At 39.1% G+C, this 14,520-nt stretch overlaps 2 protein-coding genes across 2 annotated transcripts; both read right to left on the bottom strand.

Moving 5' to 3' along the window:
* Positions 1–906: 906 nt before the first annotated feature.
* Positions 907–5,198, bottom strand: LOC4341592 (uncharacterized). The gene is made up of 6 exons (XM_015786221.3): positions 4,686–5,198; positions 2,793–2,829; positions 2,428–2,664; positions 2,311–2,358; positions 1,526–1,959; positions 907–1,428 (listed from the first exon to the last, which is right to left on the bottom strand). Exons 1-6 carry the CDS (start codon positions 5,012–5,014, stop codon positions 1,344–1,346), a joined length of 1,170 nt encoding a protein of 389 aa, XP_015641707.1. The 5' UTR covers positions 5,015–5,198; the 3' UTR covers positions 907–1,343.
* A 4,763-nt stretch (positions 5,199–9,961) lies between these two features.
* LOC4341591 (amino acid transporter AVT6A) lies at positions 9,962–13,561 on the bottom strand. The gene is made up of 6 exons (XM_015787834.3): positions 13,160–13,561; positions 12,054–12,490; positions 11,444–11,596; positions 11,130–11,333; positions 10,582–11,047; positions 9,962–10,489 (listed from the first exon to the last, which is right to left on the bottom strand). Exons 2-6 carry the CDS (start codon positions 12,472–12,474, stop codon positions 10,357–10,359), a joined length of 1,377 nt encoding a protein of 458 aa, XP_015643320.1. The 5' UTR covers positions 12,475–12,490; positions 13,160–13,561; the 3' UTR covers positions 9,962–10,356.
* Between the last annotated feature and the right edge of the window lie 959 nt (positions 13,562–14,520).

Genomic DNA, 14,520 nt, shown 5'->3' with positions numbered 1-14,520 from the left:
TAGAGATGCAAAATAGACTTATTCCATTCTACTGAATGCATACAGCCGGCCGTGGCGAGAGGCCTTGGTTTGAACCTGGGCTATCACTATAAATCACATTCAGGCCTCAATCCTCAGCTTTGCCCTTTTCCCTTCCTAGTTTCCTAGTCTAGGCCTCAATCATACGGAACCCGGTCTAGCAGTCCTGGACCCTGGTCAGATTTGGGCCGAAAAACAGTTATAACAGCACCACGAGTGTATGAAAATGTATTAACCGATTACCATCCATTACCCATAACTCACGAGTGCTAATGGTTACTCACAAATAAGTACTAATATTTGCATATCCTTTCTTACTATAAAATTATAACCCACTAATTCTAAAACTCAACATGCAAACATGCCACCTCATCATCCACTAACAATAATTACATGCAAAACTAATACAAGCATGCAACATCATCTATAATTCATTGAATTTACATATCAACATCTAATCATCCTCCTTCACATTATTTTTCACAGTATTTTTAACATGTATATATCCAATATTTTTATAATCCTTAACATATATTCATGCATATAATCAAAGTGCGGGATATCATGTATATTTCATCTACAATCTCATACATAGTCTATTAAATGTATTTATCTCAGAACATAGTCTGTCAAACTAATTTTATTTGTTGTTAATAACTAATATAATTTTTATTTTTATCTCGATTATTAAAAATTTTTAAAAGTTACTTAGGAATTTCCGCAGCAAAGCGTGGGGAATCACATAGTTCACCAGATTGTAAGTACTTAACACGGCTACGCAGAAACTGAATAGTATTAAAAGGGCTTCACTGAAGAAAGGTGATGCATAAACTCACACAATAGAGCCATTTCAAGGCTTCAAGCTCAGTCCCCAGAATTATGACGAAGTACTGTAACTAGCTTATTTTCTTCAGAATTAGTACATGATCAGACAATAAAACTCGCGAGAGGGACAAAAAAATTCCCAGTTTTGTTAGATCACATCTTTGAAATGTTCCCGTGTGAAAGAAAAACTGGACAGTATAATGATACAACAATATGTACATGACATCTATGTAAGAACGGTGCTCCTTAGTGCTCCACGGCAGTGTCGTTCTTGAACTCAACAAAAGAATGTACTCCAAAAACTCAAAAGGGTTGGGAAAGAATGGCTATTTCTTTTCAAGAAACAACTCAAGGAGAAGACAAGGCCTTACCCAAATCAATATACCTTCCACAGCGTATTTCCGAAAAAAAAATACACATTCCACAGCCAGCCACAAACGAACAAAGAATGCAAACGGGGTAAATACAGATGACTCACAAACACTAACCTTTCAGTATTCTCAGCTCCCAGAAGCATAGGTTACTTTGAAACAGTCAATATTGCACAACTTGACGGATGTCACCGACCTCATCATCCCTCCAAAACTGTCACAGCAATGGGTTGCAACAGTCAAATCTCATCTGGTAACAGGAATCCACAAAGAACCGTGAAAACAAAACGAGAGCATATAAGAATACACACCGATCGATGCTTCTCCGTGGTCTATCAGGTTGATCCACACTAGCCCTTGGCTTATCAGGATGATCTATACTCTTTCTGCTTTTATCTCTCCTATCTATGCTTCCTCTTGGTTTTTCCCGCCTATCAACGCTATGCCTGTGATCAATGCTTGACCTAGATTTATCCTTTACATCCGTGCTTTTTCTTGAGCTCTGCATACTTTCTGATCCTATTTCACAAGGATCTGAAGGACCTGAGCTCCCTGAGGATTCATCTTTTGTAGGTGGTAATTTCTCAATGGCCATGACAAACTTTTTTAGGTGCTTGATGTATTCTGGATATAGTTCCAGATTACAATGATTTCCACCTTTGACCCACAGAGGCTCATACTTTATTTTAGAGAGTTCCCACAGTGCCCTCCCATGAGAACAGTCGACAACTTCATCAGCTGTACCCTGCAGATGACATAATTTTTTGTTCTTTTAGAAAAATATTTGTGTACACTATACACGTAGCTACTCAATAGTCATTCTTCATCCAAAACATCATAATCAGAATATCAAAATAGAAACAGCCATCAGGCAACAATTACAAGTGTGACAATGGATGAAAGATTATAACTGATCAGTAAATACTTTTGTTGTTAACATACAAAGTTGAACAAGAAAAGGGTAAAAGAAGGTCAGGAAAAGACAAAAAAAAAAAAGAGGTTCATTTCGAAGTGCATATTGAAGTACTCCAGGAAAATGATATAGTTGTCAGATTTAAAGGCTTCATGCTAAAAATGATATGAGAAGAATACTCACATGGATTACTAAAACAGGACATTTGACCAATGGAACTTTATCAATATTCTGCAAATAAAAAAGTGCATATTAGATCTAGCAAAGTTAAGATTGACATAAACAAAGAAATGTTATCACCTTGTATATGTCAAACCAGTATGTATGCTTTACAGGATACATCACTCTTAAGCCAGATAAAATAGGGCTGTGTAAAACAACAGCCCTCAGATGAGGCAAACGGGATGCCAAATCTAAAGTAGGACCGCTGCCAACTGATTGACCATACAGAATGATGTTTTCCTCTGTGGCTCCATAAGTTTCTACTAGACACCTATATGCAGCCTCTATATCAGAATAAGTGTTCTGCTCACTTGGCTGCAACACCAAAGAGAAATAAATCCATCAGTTATGCAAACTTAGGAGGGAAAGAATTCACTAAAAGGAAAACGAAATGGGTAAAAAAGGAAGGAAAAACACTTTCCTAAGAAAGGATGATTTTATACCTTCCCTGATGATTGCCCATAACCGGAATAATCGTAACTGTAAAAATATAAATATGAAGTTACTTTATGTTAAGATATCAGTGAGGCTTATCACATTGAAACAATCATGACTAGAGAAATATCAAATGAAGCTTATATCATAATCATGATTCAGTGATTTAAGCAAGCTATGCGGATACTGAATGATCATCAAAATCAACAAACTGTAATTGCCATCATGTCAAAGTAAAAGCATAATAGACCACAACCAGGTCCCTACCAGGATAACAAAAAAACTTGGTGATAAACTTTTCATATTACTAAAAACAAATGACCAATATGAGTAGTTGAATGGGAATGCAGAACACAGCAATCGATCAACATGATAAGATCAGAAATTGGCTATAACGTATCTGTGTTAGATCCAGGTAACCACCCAATGACTATCCAACAAACAGATCATCTGCCAGCCTATCCATTGAACGTAGTCATGGGATCAATGCCTACTTCCTTCACTAAAAACCTAGTACTGTATTAAAATGTAAGTATGGAAGGGAGCTATAGACAATATTTCCAGTATTTTTTATTCACTACTACACCTAAACCAGAAATAAAAACCCAGACTTTAATTGAGAAGAGCCAAAGGGCAACAGATTTAATGGAAGCAGGCCAACAGAACGTTCATCAAAGAACCCTCTCATAGAACATGTATTTCTATCGAAAAACTGGTAAATAGAAGAGTTAAGAATCAAACTATGTTCTACCCTCCCTCTAAATGGGTGCAAATAGTCTTAAAATGTCCTGATTTATGACCAACGTTGGCACACAACTTGCAATACGATAAGATCCATAATTTAAACTTAATTTATTTAGGCGATTAACTTCTGTATAAAAAAAACAGAATGGTATACAGTATCGGTGTCCAATAAAAATCATATACAAATATGCACATCACCAAATACACCACAAGGCACATACATCAATAAACAATTCTCAAAAAATATCAGAATATAAAAACAACTCGTCATCTTACCAATCCTTTGATATAAGCCAATGAGGTGTTATTTTTATCAAATGTGGCAACTACATTGGGTTCCACTATATCTAAATATCTAATCTACCAGTTCCATAACACCCATTGCCATTTAACACCAGATCACAGGGTACTAACAGCCTAGTACTAGTGATATGACGCAAACATCCCCACCTATTGCTAGGACAGCACAGTAACCTCCAAACTTTCCAGTCAGCTCTAAAGCTTAGTACATAAACTAATCATCAACTTCAATCAAATCTATCAATTATTCACCACAATAGCCTCACTTTTCTTGAGCCACACAGCCGGATAACAACTGCCGTGTCAGACATTCCCACTGATGCAACAACACATGAATCTTCCACCACACTTCATAACCCAATACACTTCGAGACAACTATGAATAGCAACAGTAGCAATCGCCACCTTCTGCGAATACAAAACCAATCGCAATCACGGCCTTGAACATTATGAAATCTTCCATGATTCCATCAAATTCGCCAGGCACTCAAATCAAATTAGTAAAAAGTAAAGAGCACCGCATAACACATTTTTCCCTCGAACTAAAATAAGGCCAATGGCACTATACCTGAAATATAACTCCTAAACTGAAATGCAAAACTGAGAACAGTAGTGGAGACCAAAACATTGCTACCCATCCATCACAAGATCCTAAACACGCACAATCAAATGATCATGAACTTCCTACAAACTATACTTCAGAGATCCACACTTTCGCCTGAATTAAGCAACTAGTATGCATCATAACGCAAATGATAAAGAAGAGGGTCACGTTCCAAAGCAATCCAATCCGAGAGAGAGAGAGAGAGAGAGAGAGAGAGAGAGAGAGAGAGAGAGAGAGTGACGTGGCGTAATACCCCATGAGGTTGACGTTGAGGTGGGAGCTGAGCTCGACGAAGAGCTCGTACATCTGGCCGAGGTCGGCGGCGTTGCCGTGGGAGTAGAGCAGCGTGAGGCGCGCCCCGGGCTGGCGCACGTACATGGCCACCACCTCCGTGCCCCGCCCCGTCGGCAGCCGCCGCGCCTCCACCCCGGCCCGCCGCGGCACCCCGCTGAGCTCCACCACCGCCCCGTCCTCCGCCGCGGCCGCCGGCGACGGCGACGGCGGCGGCTCCACGCCGTACGACGGCGGGGCCGGCGGGAAGAAGGCGAAGCGCGCCGCCACCGTCGACGCCACCGCCCCCATCCCTCCCTCCCCCCCTCCCTCCTCGCCGCCGGGCACGGGCAGTGCAGGGAGGAAGAGCGCGCTGCTGCTGCTGCTCGCTGGAGATGGTGCTGCGTTCGCCGGGGCGAGGAGAGCTCGGGTTTTTTTTTTTAATGGCGGATTCTTCGCGGAAGCTGCGGCGATCGGAGAAGAAAAGGGAGACGGCGAGAACGGCAGCAGAGGGGTGGCATAGTATAATTAGTCATTAAAAGGTTAATGATGTTGATTAAAAGAGGGATTAAGCTTCAAAAGAAAAAATTACTGTAACTCTTTCCTATCATAAATAAGTGGCATTCTCAGATAAGTGTAGTTAGGATTAGAATATAAGGGTTACTGTGCCACTGACATATGGATCATATCGAAGTGGAATATATATATACAGAGAGAGAGGATATAACCATAAGTTGCACGACGTTAGAGGATTCACTTTCATGTATTGTAGTTAATATGCTTCTAACTTTGACCATCAGAAATTCTCTCTGAATATTTTGATTCAACTTTTCAAAATAATATGGTTAGATTTATCAGCTTCAAAATATTGTGACATTGATATATTCTTCATACTAGGTTTTACTACTTAGTAATTATTAAATAAATTATTGGTGATAATGTTGGTTTCCAAAATATCACTTATTTATGACTGGTGGGAGAATGAGCAAACATGAGGATTAGCGAAGGCCTACAAAGCGTGTTACAAAAAATGTATAGAATTCTCATGTAAAATTAATACGAACCACTCCCTCAAACGTTCACAAAAATCCTTTAAAATTCACACGTTCAGAGCAAAACCTCAGGCTATTTGTTTGCTATAGAAAGTTGGTCATTCTAGTTGGATGATTCTCTATTGTGCAATCAACATACACCTTTTGAACTTTGAAGGAAAAAAATGCCCATACATAAGACTTGGGAATTATTTCCAACACCGACAAAAAAAGGAAAACAAATTTGAACTTTGAAGGCGAGTTGTAAAACAAGAGCAAGTTGGGGGCGCCAATCTTGGCGACAGCCATGATAAAGATGCGGAAAGCCAGCATGTGAAGCAACTAAGCTTAGCTTAGCTTAAGCCTAATCTTAGGCTTAGGCTGCGGCCGGTGGGGGCGTTACGCCATTGCTTTCTGAAAAGGACACTGTCCCCTTTGGCTAACTGCAAGCTACTACTGCAGCTTAACATCTCTCACTATCAGGTGGGGCCCACCTTTGACAGATGGCTCTGCTGTTCAGTATAGTAGGGTCCCAATTTGGAAGGGTTAAAGAGCTTTTGTTGTTTTTTTTTAATTATTGAAGCAGATTATTTGCTTCACATTTAAAGAAAAATTCAAGAAAACTTTATTTGGTTGTATTGTACGGTTATACCCTTTATGTTTTGAGCTACTTGTATTTGTTAAGATTATTTTTAAAATATTAAATTTATCCATATAATTAAGTAAAAAATTTGTAACAACAACCCACTTAATTATCTATTTTAAACTCAGCCTTAAAGCTAAACCAAGTAATTGTTCTTCCCTTGTAAACTCTCAGAACAGGGTGTCATTTTCAGCTAAGATATATAAAGAATTCAGTTAAGAAACAGTCAGGTTTTAAGGAGACTTGTTTACGCTTTAACTGGCAACGAGATCCGGTAACGAGATTCGCATGTTACGTAGGCATCTCATCCTGGAACTGAAAGCGTCGATCTGGAAGCTAATGCAGTAATTAAGCTTTAGGTTTAGGTATAAACAAATGTGTAATGTGAAGCATAAGCCACGGGGATGCATGTTACTGCCACGCGTCTCTCGTTGGAGATATATTCAGGAGCATTTTTAATGGCAAACAACTTCACATCTCAACAACCAGCTCATCACCCAAAGCATCATCCTGCTAGATGAAAGGGTTTACAGGTCTATTAGTTCTTAATGTGATCTTAAAGACAGTGTACACTAACACTACACTATACTCCTACTAAACTTCAATCGGAAGCCTTGATTAGAGCAGTGAAACCTGGCCTAATGTGTGAAGCTAAAGAAACCGGTAAATAACTAAGCATAAAACAAATATCCCGTTTCAACCATCCAGTAAATAATCTAAAAAGAATTTAGGGGCTGTTTAGTTGGTTGCCACACTTTGCCACGCCACACTTTAGTCATGCCACAGTTTTTTTAGGCATGTGTTTGGTTCGCTGCCGCAATTGTGTTATGCCATACTTTCTTAACTTTGGGACCCACATGTCATGCTCTCAAATTTAGAGCTAAGCATGCCACACTTGTGACCAACTATTTCTAAGTCACATTTGTACCACCATGCTACAACTAGTCTAAACTTAGGTATGGCAAGGTTAGGCATCAACCAAACATCCCCTTAGACTTCAACTTCTGTTCCTTGGAATGAGACTTCAAATTCACATGTTAGTGACAGCGCAAACGAGGGATGATTGCACTTGAAAATGTGTACTCCCTTTCAACCCCATCGTTTGGTTGTTTGGTGGAATAAGCCAAACAACATATTTGCAAATAAAAAATAATTTGTGAATAAAATATTTATAAACATATTCTAAATGATCTAAAAACAAAGGCTGAAAAATAAATTACAATGAAAAACCCCTAAAATCAACTCCAAATTTAGAGTTGAAAATTTAAATTTTGGTTGATAAGCATAAGAAAAAAGATAAGGTTCTTTGTTTTATAAAAAAATACAATCCTGTTCTAGGTTTATTTTTTTTAAGTACGAAGGGAGTAGTACAGTCCAATTCCAGTTGATCTATTGATGTAAATTTATGGAAGTACAATGATGGTTCTTGTCAACACATAAATGTATAGAGTAATTAGGATCAGTTTACATCTGGTACTACTAGACAGAAATTCCCTATCAGTCAAGGTAACAGTAGTACAGACAAGTTGGAGATGTCACTTGTTTCTCCAAAGTGAATGTAAGGGGTTGTTTAGTTCACGAAAAGAAAATTTTTGGATGTCACATCGAATGTTTGACCGGATGTCGGAAGGGTTTTTTGGACACGAATAAAAAAACTAATTTCATAAATCACCTGGAAACAGCGAGACGAATCTTTTGAGCCTAATTAACCCGTCATTAGCACATGTGGGTTACTGTAGCACTTATGGCTAATCATGGACTAATTAGACTCAAAAGATTCGTCTCGTGATTTCCTTCCTAACTGTGCAATTAGTTTTTTCATTTATCTATATTTAATGCTTTATGCATATATCCAAAGATTCGATATAATGTTTTTAAGAAAAAAATTTGGGGAACTAAGTTACTTCTTAACTGAAGTAGTACACCTCAACTGGCAGCAACACTGCTAAGCAGTGACCCACTTTCTCAAGAGGCAATAATTGTGTCTTAATCCATGAAACGAAAGGATACATGGGCAAAAATCTTGTCCCGGTAAACAAGCCTTGTTTGTTTAGATAAAAAAAAATTAGCCAAAAACATCACATCAAATGTTTGGACACATTTATGGAGCATTAAATGTGAGGAAAAAAACCAATTGCACAGTTTGCATGTAAATTGCGAGACGGATCTTTTGAGCCTAATTACGCCATGATTTGACAATGTGATGCTACAGTAAACATTTGCTAATGACGGATTAATTAGGCTTAATGAATTCGTCAAGCAGTTTACAGGCGGAATCTGTAATTTGTTTTGTTATTAGTCTATGTTTAATACTTCAAATGTTCGTCCATATACTTCAAAAACTTTACACCCAAAGAACTAAACAAACTTATAATTGATTATTGTCTTGCTGAATGCAGATGAGTGTATCATTCGGTTGAATCATCTGCATCTGCATGTCCAATTAAGCAGAAACTGCCTATTACCACATTCAGTGCACTGATACTAGTCTGTTCAGTGAGGTCCCATTTCTAATCTGTCAACTGTTCTGTACAGTACTTCTTTTTTACTAAGTTTGCTTCTTATGAAGGACACAGCTCATACTAACTACAGAATGATTTAGGTCCAAGCTTTTGCCAAACTATATAGAAGTTACATCTGCTTCACCCGGTTGTTAATCTGCATTCAGATGTTAGTTGTGAGTTATGGTAGAATCAACTTACTAAATGCCTTACACAGTCACATTCTAATTGCTCAAACACCCTAAAGTTTTTCTTTTACTTTCTGACAAGACCTTCAACATTGACAAGGTGGGCAACTGGGAGCATAATTGTTTTTCCAAGTGACGTAATGAAAACAAGATGATTGTTTTGGCCAACTAAGTGTTTTCCAATTCTCAGCTAGCTTGCAAATCAGAGTAAATTATTTTTCAACAAAATATCATTTGGGGCCCTCTATGAATTGATCTCTGAATGATTCCTGACCAACATCTAAACTTGTGGCTCTAAACCCTCCATCTGCAATCTGTCTATCATAATCATACATAAATTAATTGCCTTCATGTCAAGAATTTCCTCTGATTCAAACTCATCAATCATATATTATAGTGTCAACATAAGAATGCAATTTTGCTAGTGCCAGAAGTACTTTGCCAGTGACTGAAAAGATAAGCCTATCACAACTAGGAGGATTCTGTCATTGTGCCCAATTGGCTGGATGTGATACCAAGTATCCTAACAAGAGAATATTAGCGAAAAATACGTCAGACAAACTTCAATGTTCCTTTCAAGGGTCCCTCATATTTGGTAGTGCTCTTATGCATAATTTGCTCTGTTGATTGCTTGGAGCCTTGACCTTTCAAGATGCAAAGAGTATCAGCTGAGCTTGGTACCTCCTGTTCACCAGAAGGCAAATAAGTAGTGTTATGGATCTTTCTTTCTGAACTCTATGTGCAATTCTAAGATTGGCCCAGGGTAGACACTCTGATGCAGTGTGATGAAAATTTAGCATTGTACTTTTCAACATCATTGGAAACCAGAGTTTTTCAAAAGTAAATTAAATTCTCATATTGCCTTAATTCAAACATGCAGAGACTTGACACACAAGTGAAAGTCCGAAAGATGGCAACAACAGCCATTCCAATTTTAAATCGACACTGAGTCCAGGTTCACATAGACATTTAACTCATCTGAAGTATTTTTGAAACTGTACATTATTGTAAACCAGGCATTTTAAAGCCATACATTGCTTGTGGATACAAGAACACTAACAATACAGATATCGCGAGCAGCTCAATTCGAATTTGAGCCGGTTCGCACAGAAGCCACGCAGATTCAACCATCCAATTCATTCGAGTGACTGGAACCTCGACCGCTGACCAAGAAATCTTCGTTCGCTGGATTCCAGGAAATAATTTCCCTTCACAGCATCTGTGTCTCATAACATGAAGCCACGCTTCCTTCATCACTGATATTTGATGACATTCCTTTGGAGTCTGACATTCATGCCTCCTCTTCCTTACGGAAGATATTCATTGCATCGCTGTATAAAGCAACAGAATTGGAGAGGACAGCAAGCACGATCATGGTTACAGCCAAGATCTTGTCACGCTTGGATGCGATTCCATAAGGATCCCTAGAAAAAAGAAAGCCAAAATGTTATATGTCAATATGAAAATGCATGAACACAGAGGGAATATATAACACATCGAGACATAATTTAGTTACCTAAGTATAACCATGGCAGGGAAGATGAAACCAATCAGGACAGCAGCAGTTGCACCAGTAAACTGGAATGCATCCCAAATGCTCGGTATGAAAATGGCAGCAAGATAAATTACTGTGAGGAGTGAGATAGTGATTATGGCAAATCTCTTGTTGTCACGAGAAATGTGCCTTGATGTGGGGAAGAGCAGTCCATCCAAGTTGAGCCTAAGGGCAAAGAAGACTATGGGAAAGACAAGCATAACGTGAGCAGCATAGCTCACTCGCACTATATCATCAAAGACGGAACTAAATGGAATCCCAAGATTTGCATCGAAGTTAGCGAGAACATCATCTAGGGTACCCTCGCCGAAGAGGAGATATGCAAAGAAACTTGTAGCAATGTAAACACTGGAGCAGAGGAACAGGGATGTTCGCACAATAGGTTTAATTTGTGTTCTGTCTTCAAGCTCATTGTCAATGCTGTGAACTGTGAATCATGAGAGCGTGCATTTAGACATCAGATTATTGAACACTTGAAAAAAAAAGGTCTGAGCACTGAGAGTGCATACCATTGTAATGGCAGATGTAGGCAGTGACAAGAACAGGGACAGCTGTGAAGAGCTTCCAGATGGAACTAAGACCATCTAGTTCTGGAAAAAGTTTGGGCATCGCTACAGTTCCATTGAAGAGTTTGATGATAGCAATTCCAGCAGTAATGACGACAAAAACCACAGCAAGAGCAACCGATAGGGCAGAGGTGTATCTCAATGAATCTACAAGGCATGACAATTGACAAAATCTATAAGTAACATCATGCTGCCAATAACATCAAATACAATGAAGGATATTTTTTCTTTACCAATATGAAAACACTAAGACGTACCCAGACGCTTAAAGCTCACCAATGGAGCAAACACGAAAAGAGTCGTCGCAAGAAGAACAATGGCACGTGAATTCCAGAGATGAGCTCCAAACCAGCCCTCAAGTATACCACGATGGTGAACACCGGTTGATGATGTTCCAGATAATACATCACCTATTTTACAAATTTAAGAATTAATATCGACTTCAGTTAGGGAAAAACAAAGTTATCTGTCAAGACAGGTGTTGATTAGGAGGAATTATCCTATGACTCCACATAGCTTAGAATGGATAGGTCATTGTTTCTTTTCAGAGAAGCAAAGATTCCAGTTGGTAGTAAAAAACTGATCAAACTAGCTGACAGCGATGACAAATTGTATTGTTTTTGCTTGAGAATGAAGTGCTAAGAAATCCAAGCCTAACAGCTAGCTCTAAACCTCTAAATAAAAAATCACCAAAATAATGGGGTTTTTTTCACAACAAAATGTTTGGCCCTAAGTTAACTACACTAGAATAAAAGATGTTCTACCCAATCTGTAGATTATTTGCACAAAGTCCAGCTCAGCAATTTTTGGTTGCACATCTAAAAAAGTCAAATGTTCAAATGTAACAGCAGAGCATAGAAGGGATACCAATGATAATCATGTAAACAATCATCACGCCAATGTTGTTTATGACGACAGAGGCCTGCAGTGCAATTCTTCCCCACTGTCCGTAAGCCTCACCCATTAGCCAACCATAAGATGTAATCTTGCCCTGGTGGCTGCACCTGACAAGCATGTCAATTGATGCCTCTGTGAGCAACGCCACAACGATGATCATCAGAATCCCTGGGATGATGCCCAACATCTTGATACTGGCTGGCAAGGCCATAATTCCAGCCCCAACAATAGTGGTCGATAAATTGAAAACCGCCCCGGAAAATGAAGCTCCATTGAACTCATGAAACCCCTCCTCCTCCACCTTGACCGGCAGAAGTGGTGTTGTCTCATCTCGTGTTTCCTTTTGTACAATCTGCTGGCTCCCATTCGGCGATTCGCTGCTGATCCCCATTATGTCTTTCACTCTCCTGGATAGCAAGGATTCAGTCAGATTTTTATCTGGAAAACCAAGTATGCTTATTATCATGCATCTAACTTTCTTTGAATCAGACAGTTTTAACTTGGTTTCCATTTCTTATGCTGTTCAGCTTTAATATTCCCCAAAATGAATGTATCACATTTTTAATTAATGCAAGTATGGACTTATGGAGAGAAGAAATTTCTGATACTAGGTACTCCCTTGAAGCAAGAAGTTCATTCTCTCTTCTACCAAAAGACTTTAAGAATTTAGAAACGCAACTCTCTAAGTCAAAACATAAAGTAAATAAAATTATATCCAGAATATGAGACAAAACGCACAAAGAAACAAGCTGCAAGATCATGTTAGACCAACTAAAGCTCAGCCCAAAAAATCCAACCTTTCCACCACAATTCACAACCACGGGCATAAGCCTACGAGGCTACGACACGGTTGTACGAATGATACTTCAAGTCCATCCTAATCAGCATACATATCCAAAATTTATCCCCAAAATCACTGCGACCCACGAACCAGCTACTCAGAACCAGTCTTCTCCTAGAATTGATCAGGAATCCCACCACCGACACAAAGCCCCCCAAGAAAAGCAACGATCTTCCCAATCCAAGCAAGAATCCTCACCAAGAACTCAAAACTGAAGCAAAAGAAAAGGGGATACCTGATAACTTCGGAGGCTCAGTCCCCTCCCGGATCTGAAACCAGCAAGAGCAGGCAGAACCAGACAAATCGCCAAGAAATCTGTGGAGGGCGGCCTCGCCGCAGCCCGGCTGCGGCCCCGCTCGTTTTATAGCCAGGGGAGACGAAGAGCAATCAATCAACCAGCTTGGATCCAAAACCACTCGCTTTCACAAGCTACAGTACTTCTCCTTGCCCCCACCTCCACACTGTGATTTCCGTCGACATCAACGGCAAGAGAGGGAACAAAAAAAATATTTCCGAATCGAGAACGCGCGATCCCTCCCCTCCCGTCGCTGTCTTTGCTGTCGTCGGAATCTTGTGGGGGGCGCAGGGCAGCGAGAGGTGGTATCCGATGATTGATTGATGGGGTCTTGCTTGCTCTGGTCCTGTTGCTGCTTTCTTGCCGTCTTGATGTTCCTCTCTCTTGGCTGTTTTTCCTCGCTTGCTGCTTCGATCGATGGCGGCGCCTAACCGCGCCCGCCGTGACAAATGTAAAAACGGGGGAGCATTTAACTATTTGCAAACGTGACAATAAAAAATTTACCACGGTCTATAACAACACGTGACCCTTACATGTGTATATATGGTTTCATTTATAGATCCTTAATTATCGCTTATAAGATTGACAAATAGTTAAATATCTCATAGAATGGTAAGGTCTAAAAGCTCACGCTCACATAAAAATAGCGAGGTATAACAGTTGCACCATCCGTTCCAAAAACAATCGAACTTCTGAAGATAAATTTGGATATATAGATTCATCCTAGAGATTGGTTCTTTTTAAGAACTAACCCCTCATTAAAAAAAAGCCCAATCTTAATGAGAATGGGACATCACTACAACAATGAATTTAGACAACCCACTGTCCAAATTCGTTGTCATAGATAGTGTGATATCTCATCCTCATTAAGGTTGGGATTTTTAAAACGGAGAGAGTAAGCTAATATAAACAAGCACAAGTAGAAAATTTTTTTCACCATGTACTTCCTTCGTTTTATATTATAAGACTTTCTAGTATTTCCCAAATTCATATAGATTGTTAATGAATCTAGACATATATGTGTATAGATTTAGATGAATGTGGACAAGAAAGTATTATAATATGAAGTGGATGGAGTACGTCCCACTTGTTGTCAAGCTAACTTAAAAAAAATGGGGATGTTATTTTTTTTTCTTCCAAAATTACCACTACAAAAATTGGCAAGGTAATAAAATAAAATATTACCAAATTTTGTCTTCACTGTGTTTGGTAACAAACCAAATACAACCTACATTTCTTAACCATACCAAATATTAATACCAAAATTTGACAGGTAGCAGGATGGTCGTAAAATGAGTTGG

This window comes from Oryza sativa, chromosome 6, assembly GCF_034140825.1.
Source record: "Oryza sativa Japonica Group chromosome 6, ASM3414082v1".
NCBI classification, from domain to species: Eukaryota; Viridiplantae; Streptophyta; class Magnoliopsida; order Poales; family Poaceae; genus Oryza; species Oryza sativa.
The sequence above is the reverse complement of the archived record's forward strand: the minus strand, read 5'-3'. Positions and strand labels throughout refer to the sequence as shown.

Bases quoted from the DNA above. Each gene is read 5' to 3' on its own strand.
- LOC4341591 (XM_015787834.3), bottom strand. From the start codon at position 12,474: ATGGGGATCAGCAGCGAATCGCCGAATGGGAGCCAGCAGATTGTACAA. The intron at 11,597-12,053 runs GTATCCCTTCTA...TTTGTAAAATAG, and splicing joins TGTTTACATGATTATCATTG to GTGATGTATTATCTGGAACA. The intron at 10,490-10,581 runs GTAACTAAATTA...TCTTTTTTCTAG, and splicing joins CCTGCCATGGTTATACTTAG to GGATCCTTATGGAATCGCAT.
- LOC4341592 (XM_015786221.3), bottom strand. From the start codon at position 5,014: ATGGGGGCGGTGGCGTCGACGGTGGCGGCGCGCTTCGCCTTCTTCCCG. The intron at 2,665-2,792 runs GTATAAAATCAT...TTGGTGTTGCAG, and splicing joins ATGGGCAATCATCAGGGAAG to CCAAGTGAGCAGAACACTTA. The intron at 1,960-2,310 runs GTGAGTATTCTT...TGTCATCTGCAG, and splicing joins GTCCTGTTTTAGTAATCCAT to GGTACAGCTGATGAAGTTGT.